General features: G+C 43.2%; 1 protein-coding gene and 1 non-coding gene across 2 annotated transcripts in view; both read left to right on the top strand.

Moving 5' to 3' along the window:
* Positions 1-22,526, top strand: part of rbm20 (RNA binding motif protein 20) — a 71,976-nt gene extending 49,450 nt beyond the window's left edge. Inside the window, exons 4-15 of the mRNA XM_042305492.1 lie at positions 1,312-1,373; positions 2,513-2,625; positions 3,523-3,614; positions 13,666-13,812; positions 16,199-16,330; positions 16,459-16,538; positions 16,711-17,437; positions 17,544-18,068; positions 18,140-18,485; positions 18,655-18,765; positions 19,792-19,913; positions 21,852-22,526. Of these exons, the coding sequence (XP_042161426.1) occupies positions 1,312-1,373; positions 2,513-2,625; positions 3,523-3,614; positions 13,666-13,812; positions 16,199-16,330; positions 16,459-16,538; positions 16,711-17,437; positions 17,544-18,068; positions 18,140-18,485; positions 18,655-18,765; positions 19,792-19,913; positions 21,852-21,920 (2,526 nt within the window). The 3' untranslated portion in view covers positions 21,921-22,526. The remainder of the gene's footprint in view (positions 1-1,311; positions 1,374-2,512; positions 2,626-3,522; positions 3,615-13,665; positions 13,813-16,198; positions 16,331-16,458; positions 16,539-16,710; positions 17,438-17,543; positions 18,069-18,139; positions 18,486-18,654; positions 18,766-19,791; positions 19,914-21,851) is intronic.
* On the top strand, positions 14,492-14,625 carry LOC112236772. The gene has a single exon (XR_002951276.2). It is a non-coding gene; the product is annotated as a small nucleolar RNA SNORA18 (small nucleolar RNA).

Raw genomic sequence — 22,526 nt, 5'->3', positions numbered from 1 at the left:
AAGGTAAGACCCAGGCGCAGACTGTCGAGGTAACAATGTTTATTGCCGCAACAGTGGCAGGGAAAGGCAGGTCAAGGCAGGCAGGGGTCGAAGAAACAGGGTAAAGCCAAGGTACAGGATGGCAGGCAGACTCAGGGACAGGCAGAGAGGTCAGGCAGGCGGGTACAGGGTCAGGACAAGCAGAGATCAAAAACCAGGAGGACGAGGAAAGAGAGGCTGGGAAACGATAGGAGCTGACAGGAAAACGCTGGTTAGCTTGAACGAACAAGACGAACTGGCAAGAAACAGACAGAGAACAAAGGTATAAATACACAGGACATAATTGGGAAGTGGGGCGACACCAGGAGGGGGTGGAGACAGGCATGAGGACAGGTGAAACAGATCAGGGCAAAAATATATGTAAACAGATCATTAATGTCTCTATTTTAGTTTTCTTTGAATGATGTGAGTGCTATTATATGATAAAATCAGTACTTGTTGCATTTACAACTTGTCTAAGTCCTATCATCAACTGATTTCAGTGTATGGCTGTAGGTTGACTGCATTGTTTGAATGGAATGTTGGCATATTGGCAGTTTATTTGAATAATTATTGGAATCATTCCTCTAAAACTGTCTGGCTAGCTAGCTGACAAACACAGCGCAGATAAATTCTTCAAATTCATTATTTTACACAATATCTTATCACAACACTGGCAAACCATGGTTTGCTTCCTGACCAAAATGGCTGACCTTTATCCCATCATAAGAAGGTTCATGTAGATTCTAGTACACTAATTCCTAATTCTATGGTGTAAATATTGAACTCAATCCCTTTAGCATCTTGCTCTTTCTAATGTTAAGCTGTGTAATAGATCCTTTGCTCAACAACTACTAGTTCATTAGTGTGTGTGACCTGAACTGTAAATGGCCTGTTCCTTGAACAGGGTGTGAGGAACAGTTTAGTTTTACTGTGGTGTGCAGGATGTAACATCATTACCCAACAGAGCCAACTACAGTTAGCCTGGTCCCAGATCTGTTTGTGTGGTCTAGCCAACTCCTTTGGGACTCATATATCCCATTGGCATGACAAGTTTGCTCTACAGCACAAACAGATCTGAGACCAGGCTAACTGTAACTGCTCCAGAAGCAGTTGCTCTCCGCTCCAAGTCGTTGCCCCTTTAATTATAGTCCAGCCACCCATGATCAGGGCCAGACACACAGGGGGGGGGAATGTCGCTGTGCCCAAAGGGGGTGCACTGAGGTAGGGGATAGCGTTCAGCGAGTCAGGGTCTATCTATCTGACTGGGTTTGGTTGGATGTGTGTTTTCAGGACTGGGACCAGCACGTGAAAGGTAAACTACACCTGCAGAACCGCTTGCTGTACTCTGAAGGGTGAGTTATAGGGAGGTCAAATAGATTAGACAGCACGTTGATATGCTTCTGTGTGATCTAGAAACGGCTTTCTGCTTCCTGTCTAGGAATAGGGAGTGACTGACAACAAATGACTAATGTGTGACGTGTTCCACTCATACCGTGGGTTGTGAAGTACAGTATTGAGGGTGCCTTTCAGTTAGATACAGTATAGGCTAAAACTATTTCTTAAATGTGTTCTGTTTTGATCTTGACATTTTGTGTAACGTGTGCTCCACTGTGGGTTTGAGAAGTATTTTCAGTCAGATATAAGGAAAAAACTCTTCACAAAAGGGGACCAATCATATAGAGTTTAAAGGGTTTATAACTACATGAATGGTTATTTAATCATTTGTAAATGCATTATAAATCATGAATAACATAATTAGAAACGCTTTAGAAAGTGTACCTTATCATCAAACACGTTTCCTAAATGTGGTACATTTATGTGTTGTGTAGCAGTTGAGTTGCATGTGCTTCACTGAAAGTTTTCTCTTAGGGTACTTTTCAGTCAGATATAGGCTACAAAATTGTAATAACTTTAATGATTAAGCCATTATACCTGTTTATACATGCTTTATAAGTTACTTCATGTATTAGTTTCTGTCCTTATGTTGTAAGTTTAATCGTCATACTCTTGTGACCATTAAGTCATGTCTTCACCTTATTCTGATCTCCTCCGTTATTCCCAAAGTAAATATTCCCGGACAGCCGAGGCATTAGATTTTTACACTTGTGTTCCATATACAGCCTTAATGGCTTTTGAATATGAGACTTGAGGTCCCCAGTCACAAGATATAGCAACAGCCAGGCATGGACAGTCGAGGGGAGGGTAGTCAGTCAGTCTGTCAGAAATCTAAAACTAGTCTCCGGTACCGTCCCTGCAGAAGGGGCATAATGCCCAAAACATTGGTGTAATTAATACCCATTAAATCATTGGGATATACTGTATATAGAGTGTGCAACATTCTTTATTTAATTTTCTTTCATAAGTTTACTTTTCCGTTAGTCAGCCAGATAGACTAGCCAGGGAGGACAGAGCAGTGCAGGTAGACAGATCACTCAATCAGTTAGTCAGGAAACTAAAACAAGCCTCTCGTGGCGTCCGGTTCTGTCCGCAGTGCTACAATCACAGCCGGAGCCGTCTACTACGGTCCCGCCGGGTCGTCTGAAGGATGCCTAAACAACGTCGGAGTGAATAACTCCATGGCTTACTCTTCCACTGCCAATCAAGGTAGGTTGGAGTGTGTGTCTGTGTCTCAAAGACTTCGGGTTGGAGGTTGAAGGTCAATGTTGTGGTGTTTTTAAGAGGGGAAATATGTGATATGTGGTAGATATGCGGTAGATGGGGGTGGAACTGCTGCTATTTTTAGACTGCAGGGTGCATGGCATGGGTCTCATTTTGGATTTTTCGATCTAGGGAGTAGGGAGCAGATCGGGCTAACTTGATCGTCCATGTGTTGATATTATCTCAATATAGTACTTATAAAACACAAATAAAACTTGTAATATCGATGTAAATTACTGTTACTAATTGTGCAACTTGTATTTTTACACTATTTGTCTGGGGTTTATAGTTTTTTTCAGTAAAGATTACAGTATTTTGAGAGTACAACTTATTTTTGGGCTCCCGAGTGTCGCAGCAGTCTAAGGCACTGCATCTCAGTGCAAGAGGCGTCCCTACAGTCCCTGGTTCGATTCCAGGCTGTATCACATCCGGCCGTGATTGGGAGTCCCATAGGACGGCGCACAATTGGCCCAGCGTCGTCCGGGTTTGGCCAGGGGTAGGCCGTCATTGTAAATAAGAATTTGTTCTTAACTGGCTTGCCTAGTTAAATAAAGATGAAATAAAATAATAATAATAATAAAATAATAGAAATGTGGTATTTTCTTATCGGAGCCAATATTTAACATTTTTAAGGTGAGCTTGTGAAGTAGACTGGTCCTTTAATTTCAAGAACAGCCATGATACAAACATAACAAGCAAAACTAGGATAGCATGACACCATTTTAACATAGGTCATTGTGATTTTCTGGTTTCTTCACAGTCAAGAATTAACACAACATAAACTTCCCTCGATCCCATGTGTTTCATGGTCCTGTCGTTCCTGTTTCCTCCACATTTATCCAGATGTATCATCCGGAGCTAACCTACCAGCTGGAGTAATGAGAACCTATCCCATGTCAGGGGCTGGATTTACCCAACTCCCACCTGGGTCAAAGGTCAGACAAATGTTTTGGCTTTCGCTTATCAAGATTAGGGGATATGTGCTCCTGCTGTGTGTGGATGTAAATTCGTGAAGGCTAAATACGACAGATTGTACAGTTGGGTTACTTAAACTTGTAAAAGGTCAGCTAAACGTTTGGCTTTCTCTTATCCAGATCCGTTAGAATGCTGCTGTGAAACAAAAACTGTAAATGCCCTACTGAATGAGATATAAGGACTGTAGTTTGGTGTAACGCTTTACAATAACTTTAATTAATAAGCATGATTAAACCATTTAAAGGTCAATGTTTTGGATTTTGTATATCAAGATTAGTGAATACATGCTTTTGTGAAATACATATAGTACATTTGGGCTGAAGGACAGATTGATTTTATGGTAACACTTTATAATGACTTTTAAATATAAAATATTACTTTAATTTAACTAGTCAACATGCATCAACTATTTATACGTAGTAAATACACTCTCAATAAATTAGTAGTAATAGTGCATTTATAAACATGTATAAGCATTGCAGATTCTAAGCATTATATGCATTACAATCATTTATAAAACACTAAAAAGCATTTAGTATGGCTTTTTAATTAAAGTTAGGGAGTGGTACGGAGATCCATGTTTTCTGGAACCCTCTTCCCGACAGCTAAAGGTCTGAAGCTTCTTCGCATGTGTGGGATTCTCTACTTTGCGCACAGCAGAGACGGAAGAGGAAGAGAGACATCCCACTCCCTCGTTTCTTCTGTTTCAATGGAAGTCAATGAACTAAGTAGACCAGAACCATGCTATCACAGCTTAAGTAGACAGGAACCGACAATTTTTTTCAATGGTAACTGGTAACTGGTGAAGTATTTTAATTTAACCACCATCTTTGGCGCACAGTCTCTGCTCTTAAAGTTATTAATATAATTGAATGTGTCTATCCCGGCTTGCCTCTGTGCCTAGAGAGAGCATGGCAGAGGAAGGGCTCAACACGGGGGCCCAACATGGGGGCACATATTAGGCTATGTATTTGTGCCAAGGTGTATTTTTCATGTTGTATGGCAGTTTCTCCAGTCAGTTCTACTTATTTGATGTATTTTTAAATACAGTATATTTTTTTATTTCAAGAACTAAAGAGCCATTTTGACTGAGATGTACACTCTTGTTTTAGTTTGACCACTGGCTTCCCTCCACATCCCTCTGGTATTGAGCGTATGCACTTCAACTGTGTTTCAGCTAGTAGGATATCTAAGCTGTGGTGGCGGATGGGGTTGTGTGTTGTGTCAGTGGATAATAACGGACCAGCGAAAGGCCTTGTTGACAGCTGTGGATCCAGAGAGAAGCTTTTGTCTTTGCTAGACAACTTAACTCCATTTAAACTGATATCTCCGGCAAACTATGTAATTAAATGCCTGGCTTGAAAACGCGTGTGTGAAATGAACAGATTTAAGCTCTCTCTTTAGTGATAAAATGGGTCTAATGGACTTTATCACAACCATATGCGAGGACTCTACAGTGCAAAGCGGCAAAAAAAGACATTGGCTGTGGCGAGATGGATTTTCATAATCACGGTTCATTTTTGTTGCTTTTTATACTATTTGTTGATGTTGTGTGTTGATTTGATTTCTAACTGATATATCCGACTACAAACTATGTAATTAAATGCCTGGCTTGTAAACACAGATTTCAGCTTTCTCTTTAGTGATGAAAGGGGTCTAACTGATTAAATCGCAACCGTATGCGAAGATGTAGTTACACAGCTACAAAACCCCGGTAGGCTTTGGCCAGATAATAACGGTTTATACATGTAACTGTTGAATTGTTGGTATTCATTTACTTGGAGTATGAATAGATCTTTTACGTGTGTTATTTCATTTTCTGTCAAGCGGTGAGTGTAGCTGGTGCATGGAAGTCAGGCGCAGGAGAGCAGAGATGAGTGGACAAAGCACTTTACTGAGGCAACCATTTGCACAGAACGCAACCGCGTCACAAAACAAAACCCGGTGCAAACCAGCCACACAGACATGGGGGGAACAGAGGGTTAAATACACGACAAGTAATGAGGGAAATGTAAACGAGGTGTGTGGGAAAACAAGACAAAACAAATGGAAAATGAAAGGTGGATGGGCGATGGCTAGAAGACCGGTGACGTCGACCGCCGAACAAGGAGAGGAACCGACTTCAGTGGAAGTCGTGACATTTTCACTATAGCTTTTTTTAAATGATAGATCCTTTTTCACCAATGATCCATTCTATTTTATTCTGTTATATTATATTATTTGTGCCATGTGATATATGTAAGAAACAGTTGTTACACCCCGTTACACCATATGACAGGTCAGCTTAGCTTGGAGGTGCCACGTGGCCAAGACACCCTCTCCATCAGGAGAGGTGGTGAGGAGAGGGGTGACGTGTGTGCCTGCATCCGTATGTGTGGGTGTCTGTGCGCATCTGTGTGTGTGTGTGTCAGGCAGCATACTTTTTGATGTGAGGTCTTACTTGGGTTTGCTTGAGGTGTAGAGTATCGCCATGACGGCTTGTCGGGCTATTTCAGCGTGACATTTCTATGTGGCCATTATATCTGTGGGATTAATTGAGGAAACTTTTTGAGCTATTTCTTGTCCGAGGTGAAGTATTTTTAAGTCATTGAATTGAGGATTTGACTGAGTGATAGCCATCTATAGCGAGAAAATATGGAGCTCAAGTCCCATCATTTTTTGTGTTGCGTGTCTGCTTTATCCCTATTTTGACTTGGAATAGGCCTCCGTCCCTTTCCACTATGAACATGTTCACATTTCTTCCTTGGAACAACACACTGATGCCTATTGCATTGCACCAACAAACATATGTCTTCATTGTCAACTGTTGTTAGGCAACACCTTTTATCATTGTCAACTGTTGTTAGGCAACACCTTTTATCATTGTCAACTGTTGTTAGGCAACACCTTTTATCATTGTCAACTGTTGTTAGGCAACACCTTTTATAATTGTCAACTGTTGTTAGGCAACACATTTGATCATTGTCAACTGTTGTTAGGCAACACATTTGATCATTGTCAACTGTTGTTAGGCAACACCTTTTATCATTGTCAACTGTTGTTAGGCAACACCTTTTATTGGAGATTTAAAAGCATTTGATGTGAATTGTGGAACTCCTACAAAAAACTAGCCTGGTTCCCAACCTGTCTGTTCGGTCTTACCAAGTTGGCAAGCACAAACAGATGTGGGACCAGGCTAGAAAGGCTTCCACAGAAACCTATGTATCTGTTTGACCCCATTTTATTTACGAGGCCTTTTATCATGTCAGTGGTGTGCTAATGTTAGCCCTGTAAACACTACACCTGTCCCTACCAACAACCCAACAGATGGAGGTTGTGTTGTTCCCAGCAAAATACAAGCCTTGCAGGGTAGCCTATAGAAAAATGACTTTGGTGGCCTGTTAAAAAATATTTAATAGTCAACAGACACTCTATCAGCTAAACTGTCAACTAGTCTATGGTATGGTTCGAGACTTTTGTGATTTTGTAGTAGCACACTTGAATATCAAGTTCCAAATTATTATAACATAATGATTTGTATTCATAGCCTAGGTCTTTGCAATTTATTTTTCTCAAACTCAAAGTACCTGATACAAGCACTGCTGATATCTTCATTTATCTTTAGTAGTAGTATTGATATGCAGAGTCCAATTAAATATAGGGCTTAACTACAATGCATTATACATGAAAACAATATGCAAAAGTGTCTTTAATTTAAAGGCCAAATGAAATAACTGAAACAGAATCGAGACCTCAAGCACACACACAGATCCACAGGAGGGCTTGGCGGTGCAGAGAGGTTGAGTTTTAAACCAAGGGGACTCCACGGCGATCCAAGGCGTGGCCGGGCCCTCTGTTTTAGGAACGCCGGGAGAAACTGAACGTTGTGGTCAGCACCCTGGTCGTACAACGACAAGGATCTAACGTTCATCCAACGGTGGATAAACTAACAGGAATGTCTCTCGAGGGGAACAGCACGCGGCTAGTCATAACGTTTGGTTGAGAGTGTAAAGTATACACTTTACACTCACTTTACACAGTTCAAAATTAAATGTTGAGAGTGTAAAGTGTATAGTTCAAAATTAAACATTGAGAATGTAAAGTGTATAGTTCAAAATTAAACATTGAGAATGTAAAGTGTATAGTTCAAAATTAAACATTGAGAATGTAAAGTGTATAGTTCAAAATTAAACATTGAGTATGTAAAGTGTATAGTTCAAAATTAAACATTGAGTATGTAAAGTGTATAGTTCAAAATTAAACATTGAGAATGTAAAGTGTATAGTTCAAAATTAAACATTGAGTATGTAAAGTGTATAGTTCAAAATTAAACATTGAGAATGTAAAGTGTATAGTTCAAAATTAAACATTGAGAATGTAAAGTGTATAGTTCCAAATTAAACATTGAGTATGTAAAGTGTATAGTTCAAAATTAAACATTGAGAATGTAAAGTGTAGAGTTCAAAATTAAAGGTTTGGTTGAGAGTGTAAAGTGGTCCATTAAATCGCAGTCAGGGTCTGGTAAGCATCATTTAAAAGCTTGGTCTATTGCAAACATAACTAACCAAGTTATAAAATAGGATCTTACAGTGTAAGGCTTTCACAAGGTAATTCAGAGAAGCAGATCGTACATTTGGTGCGCATGGAATAGTCATCCGAGCATTCAGATGCGTGGTCCTCACATTGTCTTCACAATACAACAAACATAGACTCATTCTGATCAGGACAACCCAGGGTATAACACCATGTCATCTTGTAACTGGACATCAAACATGATATGGACATGTGAAGTGCACATCTGGACTGACAGGTATTTGGCTTGTATGACATCGAAGCGGTATTTATAATAATCCTCATCGTCTCATCTTTCAAAATACATAGAGTCCTTGTAATTTATAGAATTGACCTCACTCAGACAACCAAACATTTGCTAAAAGTTGCCCAATTAGCGTGAGGGGGGGGGGGCAACTTCTTGTCGCTCGCGGTGCTCATGTTCAGAATGGATGTCAGTCAAAACCCATTCATAGCTGTGAAGCGCAAAGCCTGAGCTCTGACGTCATGTATAGCATGTTACTGTACAGCCACTGCTCTCCAATTTAAGAGCCTATTAGTGTCCAAATCTGCCACTTTCAACCCGTATATGGGTATGGGTGTAAAGGGCTGTGGGTTTTGTGTTTTGTCTATGGGGCGGAACTACTGCTGAGACTGCTGAGAGTGAAAGTGGGAATTTGCAAGCATGTTTGATTGACTCTTGGTAGCAGTATCAAAACATTCACTGGTGCACGAAAACATCTCTCTCTCTCTCTCTCTCGATCTCTCTTTTTTCCATCTGTCTTTCTTGTAGTTGATTGCAAAGTCAATATCAATTGAACACTGACATCAAAGACCATCACATGTAAACCATTGAATAAACATCACAATGTCATACCATTCCAGTCGCACGTTTCAAATGTGGTTTACTAGCCGCAATGACATTTGCCAGGCCGTTCCGGTAACTTAACTAACTGCCTCATGTATTTCAATTGTAACTTCACTTTTTCATTTCCTGATGAATAGGTCACAGTTCAAATACTATTTGAAATCTTTCAAATACTAAGAGTTTGCTCTAGTCTGCCTTGAGTGCCAGATGGGCGGGGATTGCACTTTTACAACTATTCTATTGGTTCCATCACGCTCGGTGAAGCTCAAGTAAGCCCAGATAAAGTATTAGAAACTGTATTTAAACCCAGATCTGAAGGTCAGATTGTATTACAAATCACACACTATCGCCCAACAGAAATGCAGCTCCCTGTACCCCAGTAAACCCAATCACGTTTACAAGATGTAGAAATCATCTGCCGTTGTCAGCCTCCACACACGAATCAACAGCAACACTCCAGTCCATCCACAGCTGTTGTAGATCAGCTAAATTAGTCATATACACACTAACAATGTCCCATGTCAACGTAAGGACCAGTTGTTCCTTTTGGTCTGCAATACACTACAATACATAGATTTATAGTAAAGAAATTGTCTTTAACCACTGATACAATGTCAGGCTTTTTTGTTTGTTACACCATTCTAAATAGTTCAAATTGAAGCAAGGGGTAATGTCATTGCTGCTGTAGGTAGCCTGGTGGTTAGAGCGCTGGGCCAGTAACCCGAAAGGTTGCTAGATCGAATCCCCGAGCTGACAAGGTAAAAAATCTGTCTTTCTGCCCCTGAACAAGACAGTCAACCCACTGTTCCTAGGCCGTCATTGTAAATAAGAATTTGTTCTTAACTGACTTGCCTAGTTAAATAAAGGTTAAATAAAAAAATCCTAGAGCTGTGTTTAAGAAGCGTTGGCATCTTTCCACAGCCCAAGAACATTTACACTGTATGACCCTCAAGTCAGGGGTAAGACTCAGGCTGTATAACAGTATGAAGAGGTCTAGCCCTTAACCAGTGATACAAGGTCAGACATTCATCCTCCTAATGGTTTATGACTAGGGTAATCTGATCCAAGATCTGTGATATAGAAGCGTCAACATCTTCCCCAAGCCCAGAAACAGACACTGTTTGACCCTCAATTTATGGATCCAAAGGATGTAAAAGCATGAACAAGTGTCCAGATCGCTGGGCCACATATTTACAAGGCAAACACTCTGACTGATACAACCCCGACGACGGCCGGCAAGACTCTTCTTCCCTCTTTCACCTCAAGGACATTAACAGCCTGTTGCTGTCTATTTTTGTAGCTGTTTACTGACTGGGCTGCGGTGACCTTTCGTGTGTGTGTGTGTGTGTGTGTGTGTGTGTGTGTGTGTGTGTGTGTGTGTGTGTGTGTGTGTGTGTGTGTGTGTGTGTGTGTGTGTGTGTGTGTGTGTGTGTGTGCTAGCTAGATAGCTAGCTTAGCTTAGTGGTAGTTGGCACAGAGCCGCTAATAGAATTATCACTCTCGCATCTGAAACTGTTAAAATCAGGTGGCAGGCCAGGGGCAGTTAAACGACAGTTATTTAACCCTGTAGGCAATCAGGGATTTGGATAGATTAACATTGGGGATAGCGGATTAGTCTAGGGTATAGCAGCACAGTAGCAATGTTCTTCACATAAACTACCTACTAATCTTGAGGTGTAACATTTTGCTTCTAATCTTAGGTTTTATGGGATGAGCAGCACAGTAGCAATGTTCTTTTCAGAAACTGTATACTAATCTTTGGTTGTAACATGTTGGTTCTAATCTTGGGGTGTAACATCTTGGTTCTAATCTTGGTGTGTAACATCTTGGTTCTAATGTTGGGGTGTACCATCTTGGTTGTAATTTTGTGGTGTAACATCTTGGTTCTAATCTTGGGGTGTAACATCTTGTTTCTAATCTTGGGGTGTACCATTTTGGTTCTAATCTTGGGGTGTAACTTCTTGGTTCTAATCTTGGGTTGAGGGGAGGATTATAGGGTAGCAGCATAGTAGCAATATTCTTTTGGCACAACTTTCCCAACTCATCACATCTACTAGTATAGTCTAGTTTTCTGTCTACTATCAAATGTAGCAGTGTTCCTTATTGGAAATAGGTAGCGACACAGATACGCTGGTAAGAGTTCCCCCATTTTAGCCTGTGACCTGGGGTGTATAGGGACCATCAAGCACAATGCACGTTTGATCTTCTTAAAAGAAGATCGATGGGCATTACTCAAACTCGGGGGGCGTGGCAGCGAAAGGAAACTTTAAAAACAGAGCAACATCAGTACTTCAATATCCCTGTCCCCCTGTCCTCTCTACCACTTGTAAAACATCTGTTGGTGCTAGATTTCCTCTGTACAAGTTCCTTATAACAACAACACCATCGCTGGCCCTGGCTACTGTTACTGACTCAGGCCCAGACCCAGGAGAATCAGATCCCAGACTGTCCCACATGTGTGCCTGTCTGTCAGGCAGGCTGGGCGGCCCGTCCCTGGGGTAGAATCATGGTTCCCTGGGTAGTATCATGATTAAGGACAGTTTAGGCCCGTCAGGCTTGGGTTGCAAAACTACCGGTAATTTACAAAAGTTAACAGAACTTTCAGTAATTTTGGTAATTAACAGGTAATCTGTGGCAATCTATGGTAACTTTGGCAATTTATACTTTAATAACTATTTCTTAAAGTAGTCCTATTTTATATATGTATCCATATTGTCCAGTTTCAAGAGAAAATAGCCTAATTCATGAAAAAAGCTTCTAATCAACAATGGCATTATTTTCAATTAACTCTACAACTCTTCCAACTATTGACTTTTTTCACAACTGCCACTAGTTTGACGCCAAAACATTTACAACAAAGACATATTGGCTTCGTAAAATAAACAACTGTGTGTAAAAATAAAGGATACTTCATGTTGAAACGCTCATATTTAACACCAATGGTGTTCACTAAGTTGATGGTTTATATTTAGCATGTTGTAGTGTAAAACTTAGAAAGTTACCACTAATATACCCTCCCTTTGCAACCCTAGTCAGGCTACAGTGTTGTTCTTACCTGTAAAGGGAATCTTTTCGTAAGAAATCCAGCACTACCAGACATTTTACAGAAGACAGAGAGGACAAAGGGTAGAGGTAAGAGGGGGACTGTCTGTCAGGCTAGCTGGGCAGCCCGTCTCTGGGGTAACGTCATGGTTAAGGACAGATCCGGTCTGATAGGCTGCAGTGTTGTTCTTCTTATAAGTCTGACCTGAAGAAATCCAGCACTAACTGACATATTGTACAGTAGAGAGGGCAGAGGTTAGGGGAGAACATGGAGGGACTTATGACCGTCCTGGGTAATGTCATGGTCACCCAAACCCCCGGCTGTCAGGGACTGTCTGTCAGTGCTGTTTTATGTGACACATAAACACATTTTGCTTTGAAGTGATCTGAAGGTGAAAGTTAGGGTTAGGAACGATCCCGGTTTGGCCTGGAATTTCCAAATACAAATCAAATCAAATCGAATGTGTCACATTCTTTGTAAACAACAGGTGTAGTCTAACAGCGAAATACTTAGTTACGGGTCCTCTTCCAACAATGCAGAATTAAAGATTACAGATCCATTAAAAAGAAAGACATGTTGAACGTCTTCCCGTAAGTGACCATTAAATGTCTGAGTAGTGTCCAGTACCACATGCTACTGTATACCCAGTGCTGTATCATCTGAACAACACAGTGGTTGATATATTCCATAGGTTGACCCATGATGCTGATTCCCATTACATCTGGTGTCGTAGCTATTAGGGAATAGTGTTGACACCCTCTTCATTCACTTACTTTGTTGGCCATTAGTCAGTCAGACGAGAGGCCAATGGTTTTTACCTCAGAGCTGAGTGCTGCCCCTGGGTGTAAGTTACACCACTCTGAGAGGGAGAGAGAGAGGGGAGGCAGGGAGGAGGTGGGGGGAGAGGAGCAGCGGGGGTTGCTATACTTGGCAATCCAGAGGGATTAGTGACAAAGATGACTGGGATGTCTGGGTCTTTGTGTGTGTGTGTGTGTGTGCTATGTATGTCTGTACCTGGTCAGCTGACATGTTCCCAAATCCAAGCGAGAAAGCTCTCATTATCATTGTCACGCTGTCACGGCGACTGTGTCGCTTCACCAGGGATCTATTTATAGCAGAGCCACTGAGGTGGAGGGATACGCTCTAAGAGTGGAGGGATACATCACATTCTGTCACTGAGTGTGAGTGATAATGTTGAAGTGCTTTGACATTAGAGAGGAAATAGTTCCCTACAGTCCAGTCTAGGTCTACAGTCTGTGGCTGAAGTAGGGTCAAATATTTTCATTGACCTTAAAAGTCTTCCAAAAAGAGGGAAGAAGACAGCAACAGCCTAGAATGGACTGCATTTCTGTATGATCATTTCTCAGATCATTGTGCTGTTTTCTTAAAAGCGGACATGTTTTTTCATATTTGTAATTTTAGATAAGAGCATACCTGTAATTGATTATTTTAATCAGACTTTTACTAGTGTAAATAATACATGAAGTACAGTGAAATATTACACGAATCGTATGATGTTTTAACAGTAATAAACATACTGATGCATTTATCTTATTTCTCTTTATTTTAGGTATTTCCACCCAGGAAATCAATCACAGGACGGGTGGTCCACATCTGCAACCTCCCCGAGGGCAGCTGCACAGAGAATGATGTCATCAACCTGGGACTGCCCTTCGGGAAAGTCACCAACTACATCCTCATGCGCTCTACCCACCAGGTACAGTACAATGTTATTCTCTTAAAACATGAGTGTACAACTCCAAACACAACCACACAACTCCAAACACAACCACACAACTCCAAACACAACCACACAACTCCAAACACAACCACACAACTCCAAACACAACCACACAACTCCAAACAAGTACACAACTCCAAACACAAGTACACAACTCCAAACACAAGTACACAACTCCAAACACAAGTACACAACTCCAAACACAAGTACACAACTCCAAACACAAGTACACAACTCCAAACACAACCACACAACTCCAAACAAACAACAAACACAAGTACACAACTCCAAACACAACCACACAACTCCAAACACACGTACACAACTCCAAACACAACCACACAACTCCAAACACACGTACACAACTCCAAACACAACCACACAACTCCAAACACAACCACACAACTCCAAACACAAGTACACAACTCCAAACACAAGTACACAACTCCAAACACAACCACACAACTCCAAACACACGTACACAACTCCAAACACAACCACACAACTCCAAACACAACCACAGAACTCCAAACACAAGTACACAACTCCAAACACAAGTACACAAATCCAGTCCTCTAGTCCCAGAATGGCCAAAAAGTGAGCTCGTTTTTGGTCTTACCTGATGATTATTAAAAGATGAACGATTAACTTAACGACTGAGGCCTATCCCGACAGACTCCTCACAGTGAGCCCTAGTCGTTGGAAATGCCTCAAAGAACAAACCTGTGGTTTCGCTTTACCCTCACAGCTACTGCCATTAGCCCTGTGGGATATCACTGCAGAACAAATACTCACTAATGTATACAGCTGCACTAGGGAGTCAAGTCACACTTCAATGAACAAATAACTGCCATGGAGAAACGGAAACCAAAGGATGTGTGCCCCTTTGCAAATGTCTTGAAATAACCCTCGGTTGCTAAGGACCAGATACACCATTTTCCCCCTCACAAATGTCTACTGCTCTACTGTGGAGTCTAGTCACAATATTAGTCACATATATTTGTTGGGAGAAAAGGGTCAATGCCCTTGACAACTGGAGCAGTTCTCTAATGTCTTTAAATACCCCTGTGTTGCTATGGACCAGTACCCCTGTGTTGCTATGGACCAGTACCCCTGTGTTGCTATGGAACAATACCCCTGTGTTGCTATGGACCAGTACTCCTGTGTTGCTATGGACCAATACCCCTGTGTTACTATAGACCAGTACCCCTGTGTTGCTATGGACCAATACCCCTGTGTTACTATAGACCAGTACCCCTGTGTTGCTATAGACCAGTACCCCTGTGTTGCTATAGACCAGTACCCCTGTGTTGCTATGGACCAATACCCCTGTGTTGCTATGGACCAGTACCCCTGTGTTGCTATGGACCAATACCCCTGTGTTGCTATGGACCAGTACCCCTGTGTTGCTATGGACCAGTACCCCTGTGTTGCTATGGACCAGTACCCCTGTGTTGCTATGGACCAATACCCCTGTGTTGCTATAGACCAGTACCCCTGTGTTGCTATGGACCAATACCCCTGTGTTGCTATAGACCAGTACCCCTGTGTTGCTATAGACCAGTACCCCTGTGTTGCTATAGACCAGTACCCCTGTGTTGCTATAGACCAATACCCCTGTGTTGCTATAGACCAGTACCCCTGTGTTGCTATAGACCAGTACCCCTGTGTTGCTATAGACCAGTACCCCTGTGTTGCTATGGACCAAATGAATTGTTTCCACTTCATATTATCTTGTAATATGATAAGATGCCTTTTCCTACAGTTTCATGGACCATTTTCTATTGTAATGTGATAATGATGTCTTATTTTCCCTACGGTCCATCCAACCATTTTATCACAGAACATGATGTCTCACTCAGTCTCTAGAATTTCATTTATCAGACACTGTATTAAAATGACTCGTTAATGTCACCCACATCACAGTCAAGGGGCTCGACTACACTAAAATCATGGGTGTTGGTTACCCAGAAATGTATCTGAGCAGATTGTAACTGTCTTTTTGATTTATGATGCCAATGAAATATGATAACCTAGCTGGGATATAGAAGATTTGCTCGCACCTTGTTTGACATATGTTATTGCAAAAATGTTATTTGAAAAAAAAGGACGTTAAACTGTCACAAACAGATGTCTAACATTGGTGTCTTTCTCTCACTCCACTCAACTGCCGTTGTGCCCTTGAGCAAGGCACTTAAGCCCTAAAATCTGCATGGGGTGTGTCAGCCTGCACTGTGAATACCCTGTGTTTGCATGCCTTTAGAAGGGCTTGGGGTAAAATGTAAGACACATTTTCTTGGACTCTAAGGGAAAATGGATCAATAAAGTTTTCTTCCTCCTCCTCTTCCTCTTCACCCCACAGGCGTTTGTGGAGATGGCGTACATTGAGGCGGCCCAGGCTATGGTTCAATACTACCAGCTGACTCCAGCCACGATCAACGATCAGAAACTACTGATCAGGATGTCCAAGAGATACAAGGAGCTTCAGCTCAAGGTGAGTTGTATTGGGTTGACAATGTGGTGTTGAAATGTTTATTACAGTTTTTATTTAGCTCACACCAAGTGTGTACTGAATCTACAGTACAGTATCATGTTATGGTGTGAAATGCTCTGTTCATACAGAAACCAGGTAAAGACGTTGATTCAATCATCCAGGATATCAACTCTCTGAGGGAAAGGGACGAGATGCAGGAGATTGATCAGTAAGGCGACTTGTTTCATTCTTTCCTTGTACATTTTCTTAGCGGCAATTTTTTGTTTTAATATGCGATTGTCTATGTACGATCGATCTACAAAACGACAAATAATGGATGAAATGATCCAACACTACTTCCTGACTACAAACTGCATATTAATGATATTATTTCCTCCCAGCTACATGCCAGAGAGAGCGCGGTCCCGTAGTCCCATCAGCCGCTCTCTGAGCCCTCGCTCCCACAGCCCCAGCTTTACCTCCTGTAGTTCAGCCCACAGCCCGCAGGGGGCACCCTGCCGAGGAGGCCCGGAACGGGGCTCCTGGACCGCCAAACACATGAGAAAGGGGGACGAGGACAGAGAACGAGAGAGGGAAAGGGACGAGGTGCCATGGAGGAACGGAGGTACAGTGGATGACGACAGGCTGAACGGGAGGATGCAGGATCGACGGAACAAGCCGTACCTGAAACCCTCCGACCGAGACCGGATCAGTCCCAGATCAGCAGACGAAAGAGGTGGAGGAAGAGGGGAGGGGATGAGGGGGGGGAACAGGGGGGGAGACTGGTACCCCCACCCGCGGTGTAGCCCTCAGGGGATGCCCCCCTTCCCTTCGTACAGGAACATGGATGAGGACTCCTACAAAACACAGCACGTGTATAAGCCAGAGAAGCCCCTGAGGCCACAGTACCAGAGACATGAGGAGGGGAGAGTCAAGTCAAAGAGGAGGGATGGAGGGGACTACCACAGATCCAGACACTCAGAGTCAGAGCTGGGAGAGGAGTCTCTACCCACCAGGACAGGAGAAGACAGAAGACAGAGAGGAGGCTCCCCGACATGGGGAAGGAGCAAGAAACCCACCATGAGACACGGGACGGAGAAACCGGAAATAGAGATTACTGAAAATAACGTAAGTGATAGGATTTTATTTTATTAGTAAGTAAGATTAATACGTAAATCAGAAGTTTGACATGTACAGTATATCTTATCTATAAACAAATGGCGTATCATTACAGGGAGAAACCGCTGAGGATCAGCGATCCAAAGAGAAGTCTGTTTCTCCTCAACGAAGTGGCAAGCATGAGAGAGAAAAAGACAGCGAGGCGGAGGAGTGGGAGAGTGGGGACGACACAGAGGGTGAGTGCTGGTACCCCAAGAACATGGAGGAGCTGGTCACAGTGGACGAGGTAGGAGAGGACGACTCCATCATCGAACCGGACCTCCCTGAGCTGCAGGATGACGAGGATGTGTCAGCCTCAGACCTCCAAAAGGATCCTACGGAGGAGGAGGAGGGAGAGGCTCCACGATCAACCTCCACCCCCAGTCCCAGGCCCTGCTCTGAGAAGGAGTTAGCCCAGAGAGAGGATACCGAGTTGGGTAGAGGAGGTGGGGTAGGTGGGGTGGTGGATCCTATACCTACAGAGCAGAAAGATGGGGAGATTAGCACAAACCCCAGCCCCACAGACCAGTCACTGCCACAGTCACAGTCACAGTCACAGCCACAGCCACAGCCACTGCCACTGCCACTGCCACAGCCACAGCCACAGCCACCAGTCACAGTCACAGTCACAGTCAGCCACAGCCACAGCCACTGCCACAGCCACTGCCACAGCCACAGTCACAGCCACAGCCACAGCCACAGTCACAGCCACAGCCACAGCCACAGCCACTGCCACTGCCACAGCCACAGCCACCCATCCCAGTAGCCTCAGAACAGCTCAGTTCAGATCTGGATGATTTCCCCAACCCGGAGTTCAAGGCAGCCCTGGAAGAGACGTGTTTGGAAGTCGAAGTACTGAAGAGTGGAGCGCCGACGCAGGAGCTGGCGCTAACCAATCACGCTGGCGCGTGTGAAAGCAGCAAGACCCAGGATGTAATACACAAGATGGAGGACGTGGGGAGGGAAGTAACGGTCATGAAGCCAGACATACAGCAGCACAAGGCTGAGACTTCTAGAGGTACAGAACATTTGCTCTCACTATGAAATAATATGTCTAGAATTTGACTTCCTGATCAAATAAGCCAGTATCGGGATTCTGAATCGTCATCCATGTTTCCTGTTTATTATTGTACAGATGTTATTCTTCTAGATTTTATAGGTAACTTATGTTCACTTGTCATTTACAGTCATCCAGAATTCAACACATGTCCCATGTCCTATAAACCTGATAGACATAGGGGCTCCCTCACCTTCTAGAGGGCAGGAGAAGATTCTCAGTGAACACAGCATCCCTCTGGGTAAGGACCAAATGACTTTAATTTACATGAAGTATTGTTGTTGTTTTGTTGTTGTATGTATGCGATCTGCAATGTCATTTTAAGCCCAGTAAAAATTGCCCCTTGGCCTTGGGGACAAATAAAACTTATTGAATATAATATGATTATTAATCAACAACCTGTTATACCAATGCTATCTGTGCCTGGAGTGAAAGAGCGCATGTGGTAGCTTCAGCTGGCCACTTGTTGAGAGCAAGGTGTTAAACGTACCCCTGAGATGTGTTTATTTAGGCCTGGCATGACATAGGCACACACAACACATGACCTACTGTGCCTTGTTGGTGAACACTACACATGAGTGGACTATGATGGCCTTCGAGTGTGTGTGTGTGTGTGTGTATGTGCACCGTGTGTGTGTGTGTGTGTATGCTGTGTGTGTGTGTGTCAGTGTATGTGCACCGTGTGTGTGTGTGTGTGTGTGTGTGTTTCACAGCCAAATGCTACGGTCATTGATAGCATGGCTGAGATAGATTCACAATTGAGTAGTGTCTGGCTGCAGTGTTGTGTTGTGTTCTCCCATGAGAGAGACAGTGACAGTGCAGCTGATCTAGATCAGCTTGAAGAGTTAACAACTTCACTCTGTCACACTGACAACGAGGCTACTGATGAGGGGGAGAGGGGCCATGCTGCCCCGTTGACTATCCTCCTAGCTGCCTTTGAAAACGTGTCTGTTTCAGACCTGGGAGTTAGCCCTGGGAGTTAGCCCTGGGTAACCTCTCTAGCCAATCAGTTACATTGGTAACACTACATTACGTTACTCTAGTCCTTGTGCAGTAACAATCTAATCAGATTTGTAACAACTTTTAATACGAGTTTTAGAGGTACATGGGCTGTGTTCTGATTGGTCTGATGCTGTTGTATGGTCGGAGGATTCTCTTCTGTAATTGGTCTGCGGCTGCTGTAGGGGTACATGTTCTGTTCTCTGATTGGTTTGTGCTGTTCTAGAGGTGTATTAGCAGTTTTCTGATTGGTGTGTTGTTGTTCTAGGGGTGGAGTTCATCGTGCCTAGTACGGGGTTCTACTGTAAGCTGTGTGGCCTGTTCTACACCAGCGAGGAGACAGCCAAGACCTCTCACTGTCGTAGTACTGTCCACTACAGGAACCTTCAGGTACAGCAACACATTTACTATTAACATAGGTCATTCTAATTAGACATGGTTATGAGGAAGAGGAAGAGAGGAGGAGGAGGAGGAGGACGAGGAGAAGGATGAGGAGCAGGAGGAGGAGGAGGAAGAAGAGGAGAAGGAGAAGGATGAGGAGCATGAGAAGGAGCAGGAGGAGGAGGAAGAAGAGGAGAAGGATAAGGAGAAGGATGATGAGGAGGAGGAGCATGAGGAGGAGCAGGAGGAGGAGGAGAAGGATGAGGAGGATGAGGAGGAGAAGGAGCATGAGGAGGAGCAGGAGGAGGAGGAAGAAGAGGAGAAGGAGAAGGGTGAGGAGGAGGATGAGGAGGAGCAGGAGCAGGAGGAGAAGGATGAGGAGGATGAGGAGGAGAAGGAGCATGAGGAGGAGCAGGAGGAGGAGGAAGAAGAGGAGAAGGAGAAGGGTGAGGAGGAGAAGAAGGAGGAGAAAGAGGAGAAAGAGAAAGAAGGAAGGGGATGAACGATGATGATCATGATGATGATGATTTTGATAGCAGGAAACACTAACCCTCTCCATCGTTAACTTACACTACCCCTTGCAGAAGAGTCATGAACATATGTGTGACATGTATTAGTTATTACAGGGAAAGCTTGGAAGCTTATCACTCAGTGACATCATTGTGAGACCAAAGTTCAGAAAAATGTCTTTAGAGTTGAGTTACAGTGTGGCACATGCTACCCAACCGTGGGGCAGAACACGAGATACAGAGATCAGTCACTCACTATCTCTATTACACACACACGTCAAAACTGGCAGCACAATCCAAAGCTTTTCCCCCTCTCCACCGTGGGGGGTGGGGTCCCCCTACAGTGGGGTGTCAGAAAAGGAGACTTTTGATGAGTGAGTAGAGTAGAGGGTGTTAGTGTGGCACCCATGGGAGTCTATCCATGACGCTACTTCCTAAAGGCTCCCTTCCAATGGGCCCAGCTGCTCTAGTCCTTCCTGGGGACCTCCTTTGTGCACAGGCAACGTGTAGACTAACTAGCGGATAGAAAGTCCTACATTTGTTAGACCCATTGTGCTCTTCAAGTAAAGTAATAACATTCTGAAGGTTCATTCCCAATAGGCTTTTGGTTCAGCAGGTCAGGGTATTTCTGTGCGGCTGTGAACAGGCAGTGGAAGGGGCAGCCCATTGACTACAGGAAGGCCCCCTCACAGTGTTGAGTACTGGGAGTTGTATTAGGTTACCTATTAGTGCCCAATGCCCATCCAGACACACACACACACACACACACACACACACACACACACACACACACACACACACTCACACGCTAACACCCCACACACATGCAAAGCTGCACAGCTGAAAGCAGCCAGAGGGGGAAAAGATTCCTTCACATTTGATGGATTACATTGCGAGGGTAAAAAACCTCAAGAACAGTTGTGCTGTCCGTCAAAAGCTGAGGGGTTTTGTGTGTGTGATTGTGTGTGTGGTTGTGTGTGTGATTGTGTGTGTGGGGGCTCCCTGCTGCTACCCGCTTAGCCGAGAGCGGGCTGCTGATGATGGTTTTGGCCTTTAACAGGACTGGGGAAATACAGTGAATGTAGAAACTAGACAGGTTAATGTCTGTTCAGGAAGCACCTGCCTCTCTCTCAGAACATTCCACTCTCTGAGGTCTCCCTCCTTCACTATTGTGTCAAACAGCAGTAGCTCTGGCTGAGGAGTTTCTATAGCGGAATATGCATAAGAAACTCAATGCAGATAAATCGGGTCTCCTTGTTTTAAAATTCACAGGAAGTCGGATGGAGTTATAGTGTATCATAGTGGGAAGCGAAATAAGGGTGAAACGCAGATTGTTGTGTTATCGTCTAAGTATTTGAAGGCAGTTGAATATCCCACTTAAAGGGGAACTCTACAACTACGTACACAAAGCTAACTTTTATATTTGTGCTCTTCACAGAAGTACCTGTCTCAGCTGGCAGAGGAGAGTCTACTTGGTGCACTAACTGACCCCTCAGCTACAGAGTGACCTCTGACCTATTCTCATCATTCGGTACTGTCAAGTTGATATGGTGGACAGCGTTGCGTGTGTGCTACAGACTGCGTGATCTGAGCTTGCCAAGGACTACTCAACGAAAGAGACATGAATAAATGACATATCGGATGGAAGTCACACGGTGAAATGCACTGGACCCAGAGAGAAGAGCGATTCTCTGAGAATTGCTTGGACTAAAACTCATTGCTACAAATCAAATGAAATGTTATTGGTCACATGCTCCATATACAGTAATACATATTACCGTGAAATGCTGACTTACGAGCCCATTCCCAACCATGCAGAGTTAAAAACAAAGACAAATATTTGCTAAAGAAAATAGTAACGCAACAAAATAACAATAACGAGGCTATATACAATCTAGCAATATGTTTGATTCTGTACATAGTCTAAACAATACTGTAGTTTAAAAAGGTTCCAGTGTTAATGTACTACGTTTGTGAAAATGAAAACCGGTCACCAAAGATTTGTGTTAAAAAGATATTTCTGTATCTTTCACCCTTTGATTTATTTGCAGTAGAGAATAAATGTGTTTGTTTTTCATCGTGGGAATAAACACAGCCTTCTTTCTAGTCATTA

This window comes from Oncorhynchus tshawytscha, linkage group LG02 (assembly GCF_018296145.1).
Source record: "Oncorhynchus tshawytscha isolate Ot180627B linkage group LG02, Otsh_v2.0, whole genome shotgun sequence".
Classification (NCBI taxonomy): Eukaryota; Metazoa; Chordata; class Actinopteri; order Salmoniformes; family Salmonidae; genus Oncorhynchus; species Oncorhynchus tshawytscha.
This window is presented reverse-complemented; position numbering and strand designations above follow the sequence as displayed.